General features: G+C 36.5%; 1 protein-coding gene across 1 annotated transcript in view; it reads left to right on the top strand.

The window, feature by feature from the left end:
* The window catches only part of CNTN5 (contactin 5), a 799,637-nt gene that overhangs the window by 750,955 nt on the left and 37,902 nt on the right, over positions 1-10,780 (top strand). The window contains exon 19 of the mRNA XM_007938106.1: positions 8,939-9,048. Within this exon, the coding sequence (XP_007936297.1) occupies positions 8,939-9,048 (110 nt within the window). The remainder of the gene's footprint in view (positions 1-8,938; positions 9,049-10,780) is intronic.

A 10,780-nucleotide genomic window follows, 5' to 3' on the forward strand; every position in this document is an offset into this window, starting at 1 on the left:
GACCTCTTGTATCACCCCCAACTGGGTCCCTGTGGCTGACTGTACCTCTGTCTGGCTTCCTGGCTTTTAATCCCCTTTCTCCTGCTCTTCTGCCCTGCTGTTTTGTGCGTCCCTGAGTTGTCCCTGGGACTGACTGCTACTCTGGGCAGGCCTGAGTTTCATCTCTTCACCTATTCCCTTCGGCTGATTGCTCTTCTCTCTGGCTTCCTGGCTTTTAATCCCCTTTCTCTTCCTCTTCCCGCTTGCTACTTTGGGCATCCCTGAGTTTTCTCTCCTCACCTGTAACCCTGGGGCTGACTCGCTCAAATAGATAGGCAGCAAAGAAAGAGAGAAGCCCCTGGACAGGCGGATTGACACAGTGGCTGCACCAGTGGGCTCAAGCATAGCAATGATTGTGAGGGTGGTGCAGGTCTGGGCAATGCTTCGTTCTATTGTTCATGGGGTCTGTATGAGTTAAACCTACTTGACCACCCCTAACAACAACAACATTGTGGATGGTCAGCAACACTTGACTGCATTTTCTTACTAGGAATGTGTATAACAGTAATATTTTGTATTAGTCACTACTGCAAATCTTTGAAGTACATATTTTATTCAAAACAGAAAAAACAACTCTCTGCAATGGAGTCAATTCCGACTCATAGCAACCCCCTTGGGTTTCTGAGGCAGTAAATCTTTACAGAAGTAGATTGCCCAGTTTTCCTTCTGCAGAGTGGCTGGTGATTTTGAACCGCCATCCTTCTGGTTAGCAGTCAAATGCCTTAGGTACTATGCCACCGGAAGTTTCTATTCTTGTTACTTTAAAATTGGTTCAACATGATTATCAAATGCATAGCCCCATTAGTCATATCAGATGAATTGTAAGAAGTTTGTGAACATGCTTAATGTGGTAACACCAATATTGCTTTTAAGAAATTCAGCTTTGTGTTTTCTTTTCACCTTTTACTTTTATATTAAATCATAGCAGCCATCATGGGTTTTTACACTGTGTTCCCTTAAACTCGAAATAGCTTGCCTTTGGAGATTTCCCTTTGGAGATAGAAGAGAAATATGCATATTTCCAATAAAAACTTTTAGGTTGTTGCTGTAACATATTTCATAGTAACACTTCATATATTGTGGTAAACTGAATTATAAAAGAGACTAGGCAAATTCAACCTGGATATAGTCTGATTTTTTTTCTGACAACCAAAGTCAAACATATATTTTGCAGTTGCTCACTAATTATGTGCACTAATTTGGAACTTTATGTGTAAATATGATTAAAGTTCCAGAATCATTAAATTGTGTCAAACAACAAATGAAGGACAATGTAAAAGAAAAGAATTTCCCTGGAGGCAACAGAATTGAGTTTAAGTCTGAATACTGTATTCATCTCTCAGCCGTACTTTCCTCCACTGTAAAAATTAAAATCTTGAAATAGAAGATCTATGGAAGCCCTAAGGAACTCTGGTAGCATAGTGCCTAAGGCACTTGACTGCTAACCAGAAGGCTGGCGGTTCAAACCCACCAGCCACTCCTCGGAAGGAAGGTTGGGCAATCCTACTTCTGTAGTGACACTGCCTTGAAAACCCAAGGAGGGGTCGCTATGAGTCAGGGCTGACTCGACGGCAAATAACAACAACAACAACAACAACAACATGGAAGCCCTTATAAATATGGAGTTGAAATTGTATCTATTAATTTTGTTGTTGGATGTTATCAAGTTGATTTTTGACACATACCAGCCCAATGTGATGGAATAGAACTGACCCATAAGGTTTTCTAGACAGTAATCTTTATAGGAACAAATTGCCAGATCTTTCTCCCATGGAGCAGCTGGTGGGTTCAAACCACCGACCTTTCAGTTAGCAGATGAGTGCTTAACTGTTGTGCCACCAAAGCTTTTTAAATTTATTCTATATGTTAAAATATTCTTTTAAACAATGCTTCTAGTATAGACTGTAATAATAGGTCAATTTCTTTTTTTATTCACTTGGCAAATTGCTTTACCTAGGAAGGAGTGAAAATTTCAAAAATTAAACAACTTTTTAAAAGACTCAAATGCTATGTTGCTGTTGTTGTTGTTATTTGCCGTCAAGTCAGACCCGACTCATAGCAACCCCTCCTTGGGTTTCCGAGGCGGTATCTCTACGGAAGTAGATTTTCCAACCTTCCTTCTGAGGAGTTGTTGGTGGGTTTGAACCACAAACCTTCTGGTTAGCAGTCAAATGCCTTAGGCACTATGCAACCAAAGCTCCTCAAATGTTACAGTAAACTAACAAATGCTATAGTAAACTTATAAAACCATGTATTGTAGTCATACCATGCAGATTCTTCTATCTCTATGAATGCTCATATAGATTCACAGAATACCTTTTATCATTATACTCTTGCCAAAAGCCCAACTGATCTAATTGAAGTTGCATTTCTCCATTAGACAAATTTCACTTCTTTGTTCTTTCATTAACCTAGCCACCTGATTATCACATCATGATTCCTCCAAATTCTTAAGTAAATTAAACAAAACGGATGTGACTCATCCTCTTTTCCTGTTTATGGCACAGTCCTTCCTTTTCATATCAAGACACTAGTAACATGCCCAGTATAGCATGGAAGAGTGACCATCCTGCCACAGCTGACACCAAGTCAGGAAGAAAATGTCCTAGATGAAGCATCAAGTGCAGCCACCAGCATTCTTACAAGGCACACCTCACATTATAAAATCTCAACCTATTTTTCATTGGAACATCTATTATGGATGACAGTTACATCCAGAACATAATCTCTTAGGAGTTTATGTGCATTTCCCAGTACTATTCATTCACCCTTTTCTTTCCTTCAAGAAAATTTATTGAAATGTGAGAAGTTACATTACTATAGAAGAAGCCCAGAAAGTATCCTAAAGTATTATTTCTAAATATTGATACTTGGTAAATAACTTTGGATATGATATTTGGATCTTGCAATTCTGAAGTTGACTGCTGTCCTATAGAGTTGTCAGAAGAGCTCCAAATGGTTCTTCTGAGAAAATATTTGAGCCGGGATCCTTTCAATGTTTCCACAACAGAAGTAACTCTGAATTACTCTGTCAGTGCCAAGCAACCTCTGATGTAAACCTGGACTCAGAGATATTTGCCTGCCAGGACTTGTGTGCACCTTGCACTTATATCAAATATCTATACCTTTTAAACCAAACAAGTAATACATGAACTTGAACACTGATTTGACCTCAGACTTCTTGGGTGTGGTAGAATACCATACCTTCATCTTAGAAAGAATTTTAATTTTTCCCAAGAATAGCAAATCTCCAACATAAGTGATATTAAAATCCAAGATAGAGTAACTGAAAGCTATTCTTTGTCTCAGATGAAAATTCACATCAGCTTTCACATCCGTATTTCTAGAAATATTGAATAGTCAAACTTTAATATCAGTTTTCTATCTAATTCTTGCTATTATAGCTTTACAAGAGGGAAGAACCTGAGCATTGAATTACCCCTGATAGAAAAACAGAAGGAAATTAAATACAGGTTAATTCTAGATGGAAAGATTAATTTGTCATTTACTTTAGCCTTTTCTGGTTACTTTTATTTTTTTTTACCTTATTTGTAAAATGTGTGTTACTTTTATTTTTATTAAAAAACTAAAAACCTCTCCTTATTTGCAAAAAACTAAATGCAACTACCCCTTGCAAATGGAACTACCACAGCTCAAATGAAAACCTAACATTCATGAGATGTTATTCTCTAAATCTATTCTTCACTGAAACTGAGCTTACTGGGATTTATGTGAACTTGAAAATTAATAAATTGGCATATTAGTTGTAAAATAGAAGGAATAATTTTCTGTCTTTGCCAGATGATCCATTTGGATTAGTGCCTGTAAAAGTTCAACTACAGCTGTCTTTACTGAATTTTTAAATAATGAAACCATAACCCTTTTCCCAAGTAGTTTATTAAACTCTCCTTTGATTAATGCTATTTCTCACCCCTCCTGGGAAGTCAGATGGATAATAAATATTACAAGCACATCCCTCTATATTACTTGGAGAACACCAGCTGCTAGGTCACTTAATACAAATGTATCATCTAAATTCATGAACATGGCAATGCTGTTCAAAATTTTTAATCTAATAGAGACTGAACTCTATCAATCAGCCTGTCCACTTCATAGCCAAAGATTGGAGGTAAGAAGTTTTCCATGGTCTAATTAATATCATGATAAGTGAAAAAAAAAAAAAAAAAGAATTATCCTTTTAAATCTTTCAGTCTATTAAACTCAGTCTCAAAAATAAGTCCCTAAACTTTCACCAAATTACGTGAGTATAACTGGCAGCAATAAGAGTGTCAAGAAATATCCTGTGATTTGGAGATCAAGAAAGTTATAAAAAGATGCTAGAATATGACAGGATCTATGGAGAGCAGGGCAGCTACAGTTCAATATTATCTTTAAAATCCATGAAATAGAAATAAAGGAAGTTAAGAGTACTGGAGTTAATTGGGTGATAATGGATGTCTAGGTGGTCTCTAGCAAGACATAAAAACAGAGAGCTTAAGTGGGGAGCTCAACATCCATATTCTTGAGAGTAGTTAGATGTGGAGGGAAAGGGGAAAACAAAGCAATGGTAAAGGGAAAGCACCAGGTGTGTATAACACAGACATAGGCACAGGAGCAAAATAGTTGGTAGTTAGCATTGAACTCTGAGTTCAAATCCTCTCTCTATCATTTAGCAAATGTGTGGCCTTGGACAAGATACTTAACCTCTTTGTCCTTCTATTTCCTCATTTGAAAAATAGTGATGTAAGTATGTTGGAAGGATTAATTCATGCATGTAAAGAACAAAGAACAGGGCTTGGCACATAACAAACTCTCAATAAACAATAATTATTATTTTTTTTGGTTCTTCCCTTCACCTATGTTGTTTGTTTCCCTTCCAAACCAAAACTAAACTCACTGCCGTCGAGTCGATTTGGACCCGTAGCTATCGCTCTTTGGTTTTCCGAGGTGGTTGTTGTTGTTGTTAGGTGCTGTCAAGTCATCTCCGACTCATAGTGACCCTATGTACAGCAGAACAAAACACCTCCCGGTCCTGAGCCAGCTCCATTATCCCCGCTATACCTGAACCCATTGTTGTAGCCACTGTGTCAATCATCTTGTTGAGGGCCTTCCTCTCTTTCATTGACTTTCCACTTTACCAGGCATGATTTCCTTCTCCAGAGAATGGTCCCTTAAGACCTAACCAAAGTAGGTAAGACTAAGTCTGGCAATTCTCACTTCCAAGAAGCATTCTGGCTGCACTTCGTCCAGGATAAATTTGTTAGTTCTTTTAGCAGTCCATGGTATGTTCGGCATTCTTTGCCAGCACCACAACTCAAAAGCATCGACTCTTCTTTGGTCTTTTTTATTCATTGTCCAGCTCTTACTTGTATATGAGGCAATTGAAAATATCATGGCTTGTGTCAGGTGCACCTTAGTCCTCAAGGAGATATCTTTGCTCTTCAGCACTTGAAAGAGGTCGTTTGCGGCCAATTTGCCCAGTGTTATACGTCATCTGATATCTTGACTGCTGCTTCCATTGGTTTTGATTGTAGAACCAAGTAATAGGAAGTCTTCAACAACTTCAGTCTTTTCTCCACCTATTGTGATGTTGCTTATTGGTCCAGTTGTGAGGATTTTTGTTTTCTTTATATTGAGATGTAATCCACACTGCAAACTGTATTCTTCAATCTTCATCAGTAAGAGTTTCAAGTCATCCTCACTGTCAGCAAGCAAAGTCATGTCATCAGCATATCACAGGTTATTAATGATTCTTCCTCCAATCCTAATGCCATGTTCTTCTTCATATGTGATTCTTTGCTCAGCACACAGATTAAGTATGGGGAAAGGATACAACCCTGACATACTCCCTTCCTGATTTTAAACCATGCAGTGTTCTCTTTTTCTATTTAAACAGCAGCCTCCTGGTCTATGTACAGGTTCCTCATGAGTATAATTAAGTGTTCTGTACAATTAAGAATTTCCATTCTTCTCAAATGCTGTCCACAATTTGTTATGATCCACAAAATCAAATGATTTTGTATAGTCAATAAAACACAAGTAAACATCTTTCTGGTATTCTTAGCTTTCAGCCAAGATCCATTTGACATTAACAATGATATCCCTTGTTCTACATCCTCTTCTGAATTCAGCTTGCATTTCTGGAAGTTCTCTGTCTACATACTGCTGCAACCATTTTTTAATTATTTTCAGTATGATTTTACTTGTGTGTGATATTAATGATATAGTTTGATAATTGCCACATTATATGGGACCACCTTTCTTTGGAATGGGTACAAATATGGATCTTCCCATTTCTCTGTCAGTTATTTGAGGCAATTGGGCAGCAAGAGAATGAGCTATATATGCTCCCTGTAAAATCTCTTCTGTACCTCAAAACTCACTCAAAGAGAGGGAGAATGAGCCAATAACCTCTTTGGTGCCAACTTAAATATGGCAGAGGAAAGAGCACTTGATATCTAAGTTCTATTTGGAGCTCTTTCAGAACACAGAAACAGAATTTGAATAAATTAACTTTTGTACATGTCACTTTTCTTTTCTTCAAAATGATGGTGTAGAATTAAAACACAAGTCCATAAATCAAAAGCTTGTAGGGTTCAGATAAGAACAAATACATAAAGGAGTGCCAGTATGAGACACTAGGAAGTGGTTAGGGACTCTGGAAAACTGAAAGCACAGTCCCTGACTAAGGGAGCCAACAGCTATTCATCACCTGCCAATTTACATTCAAGAATTCAGATTTGGTATCTTCCATATTTTTTCAAGAAAAGCCAAAATTCCTGTATTTAAGTGAAATATTGGAATTTAATATTGGCCTAAATTACTTCAACACATTATGTAGGTAAACAAATCATGACTAAAAAGTGAATATTTTCCACTGGGCCTTCTTTTGTGACCCTTCTTGTCTCCAAAGATAAGATTGTCTTTATATCTAAGTCTGCCACCCAATCACATTTTTTTTAAATTATTTCCCCCCCTGTAATCTTCTCTGACAATGATATAATTGCTTCAATAATATGAAAGCTGAAAGAAGTATTTGGCAAACAAATACATGCAATGCATTCATTCTATAGATAAGCAAAACTGCTACTGAATAGGAAATGCTGTTCAAAATGTGATTCACTTTGAAATAAATCATATCCCAAATCCTGGAGATTGAGTTGTACACACTAAGAACATCTGCGTTTGGTTTTGTTTACCTGCAAAATCAAGAATTTTTAGTGCTCCTAAATAGCAATAGGGAAAAAAAAAAATGTTATTGCAAGTCTCCTAAGCAGAATTGTATAATGAAATAGATGTAGAAACTTTTCCCAAAATGTATCTTTTTAATGGAATAAATACATAAATAATAGAGAGCTAGAAAATAAGATGAGGGAAACCACTGAGCAAAGGGGAAAAAAAGTGAGATATTCGAAAGATGGGAGGGTAAGAAATTATAATTTATGCCATGATGAGAATTAATGTCAGCTTCTGGGTCAGGATTAAAGTGAATTTGCCAAAGCATTCTGAGTTAACACAATTATAGCTTGGGATTGTCATAAAGCCTTTACCAAAAGAAAATCATTGTTCTGTGCAAACAAGTACCTTTGAAAACATCTTTTGTGAGCTTCTTTTACAGTAATAGGAATATATAAGTTTGACAGATATTTTTCTATTAATAATATGCAGCAGGCTTTCCACTAAAAAAGGAAAGATCTCAGAAAATAGTTATAAGTTCTTCAATCTCTATAGTCACGTCTTTAGGAGAAAAACATTATTTAGAGCTCTGTCACCAGCATATTGTTCTCTGAATCAGAAATAATTTTCAACAGACTAGATTATACTCTTACTAGTGTATCAAAGTCCCTAAATTTTTATAGAGTGAGGTTTTTACTTTTCTAATTGAGTTTGTACAAAAATGGTTGAATTATTGTGTGGCTTTTATTCTGCCATTTTATTTAACATGTGTTTGTGACCCAGTATTTATGATTCAGCAATGCCAAAGCTAGAAATATTTTGTCCCTCTTAGAGAGTGCAAACTAAAATAAAGTGCACTTCCCGATGTCTGCCAGTTAAATATTGTGCATTTCTTTGAAAAAACAGTAAGAAATGTCACTGAGTGCAAAAACAGATGACAAAGTAGTTTTGAGCAACAGCACGGAGACCTTCAAGGACTTTCCCTTTTGACTTGTATGGATCTTAAAAGTCAATGTATACCTTTTCAGTATCATGATTCATAATACATTTTTTATATAATCATGGAAATAGAGCTTTGTACTTGAACAACAAAAGAAAATTTAATGAAATTTAAGCTCTATTTTCTTTGTGCCTTCATTTGGGTGAAAAATAAAACAAGACACAATTATCAGTGATATTTGGTGAATGTTTTAAGTGCCAAACACTAAACATTTTGTATGAATTATTCCATTGAAACTAACTTCAAAAATCTGTGAAGTATATAATCTTATTATCCCAATATTACAGATGAAGGAACTGGAGTTTATAGAGAAGTAAAGCAAAATGCCCAAATATAAATAGATAAATACACATATTTTAAAAAGCCAAAAAGCAAAAGACTGACCTAGACTCTATATCCTTTTCTTTTGATCATTATGCTAGATTAACAGTAATGTCAGATAATTTAACTTCTCCAGAAATGTCCTAGCTAATCCAAGAATAAAGATCTTTCTTATTAGTCTTGACAGATTTGTACGTAATTGGTAATGTGTTGATGAAACTAGATCCAAGCATAGAAATTAAAAAAGTAATCTTTATATCTTGTTGTGTTTGTCATAATTACCACAGCACTTTATTTTAAAAATAAGATAAAAGGAAGTTAGCATCTGCAGATTTAGTTGCAATGCTTTGATCAACCTAACTTGCTACAGTCAAGGTTTATTATCCCCTTTTCTTCATACAGAACCCAGTGCTGCTCCCACAGATGTCAAGGCTACAAGTGTGTCTGTGTCAGAGATTCTTGTTGCATGGAAACATATTAAAGAGAGCTTAGGAAGACCACAGGGATTTGAGGTATGTATAGAATTCTTGAAAATAAACCTTGCTATTTCTACTGGCTCTGTATTCTACTACAAAGATGGTTTGGTTGACACTTCAACTGAGTTATATTCCTTTGAAAAAATGTTTTATATTAAGGAAAGTCTGAAATGCACTTTTCTACTGATATAAATTATGTAGCTCATTAACTGGCTTATTTTTCAGTACAGCAGTTCCCATAGCATCATTCAAATTGTTGCTGTTATTGTTGTTATGTGCCATCGAGTAGGACCCGACTCAGAGCGACCCTTCCTTGGGTTTCCGAGACAGTATCACTATGGAAGTAGATTGCCCCATCTTCCTTCCGAGGAGTGGCTGGTGGGTTTGAACTGCCAGCCTTCTAGTTAGCAGACAAGTGCCTTAGACACTACGCTACCAGAGCTCCCATCATCCAAATATATACAAGAAACAACTAGACTGTTAGCTAAAATCAGGAACCACAGGTGGGTATTTTCTGATGTCCAATTTATTGATGTTTAAAAATGATTCTGTTTCTTTGTTTCTGATTATTTAATGCATAAAAATAAAGTTTTCCTTTCGTGCTTGCTTAACAAGTCTTACCTCCATAACTGAATTCTCCAAACATATGTTCAGAACTTAGTAATTTGTCTCTATTTTGTAGAACTAAAATGATTTTTTTGACCCTTAAATTTTGCTATTTGTAACACAATCATGTTAACCATATAACCATGAACAGTTTATATTAATTCAGTCCTCCCAAGGAGATTTTAAACTCCACATGGACTACTGTGGGTGGTCTGTATACTTGCTTGTTTCATGTTACCAAAACTCCTGCTTCTCAAACAACTCTTGTTCTTGCTTTACTTGACCAGCCTGGAAATAAATAAATTCATCTAATAGTTAATTGTATTTGAAAATGACACCAAGACCATTCAACAGAGAAAGAATAGCTTTTTCAACAAGTGGTCCTGAGACCACTAGATAGCCACTTAAAAGAAAAAACTGAAACTAAAAAGCAAATGTGAATACCTATACCACCTTAGAATTGAAAGATAAATTAAAATGAACCAAAGACCTAAACTTAAGTGCTAAAACTATAAAAATCATCAGAAAGTCAAACTGGTGTAAATCTACGTAATTTTGGATTAGGCGATCTGTGGTTTCTTATATATTACACCAAAAAGCACAAGCAACTAAAGAAACCATGCTGTTGTTCTTATGTGCCCTCGAGTCAGCTCCGACTCACAGCGCCCCTCCTTGGGTTTCCGGGGCAGTATCACTACGGAAGTAGATTGCCCAACCTTCCTTATGAGGAGTGGCTGGTGAATTTGAACCACCAGTCTTCTGGTTAGCAGTCAAGTGCCTTAGGCACTATGCTACCAGAGCACCCATAGATTAAAAACAAAAATTATCAAAAGTAAAAACTTCCAAGTATCAAAAGACACTATCATTAAAAACAGAAATAGAAACAGATTGTTGTTATTGTTGTTCTTAAGTAGTGTCGAGTCGTTTCCGACTCATAGCGACCCCATGCACAGCAGAACGAAACACTGCCCAACGCCGCCACCATGTCAATCCATTTTGTTGGAGGCCTTCCCCTCTTTCGTTGACCCTCCACCCTCCACCCTACCAAGCATGACATCCTTCTCTAGGGAATGGTCCCTTCTTACAACATGACCAAAATAGGTGAGACGAAGTCTGGCCATTCTTGTTTCCAAGGAGCATTCTGGCTGCACTTCCTCCAGGA

The sequence above is a fragment of the Orycteropus afer genome, unplaced genomic scaffold (assembly GCF_000298275.1).
Source record: "Orycteropus afer afer isolate SDZICR_OR568_19922 unplaced genomic scaffold, OryAfe1.0 scaffold00047, whole genome shotgun sequence".
In the NCBI taxonomy this organism is placed as follows: domain Eukaryota; kingdom Metazoa; phylum Chordata; class Mammalia; order Tubulidentata; family Orycteropodidae; genus Orycteropus; species Orycteropus afer.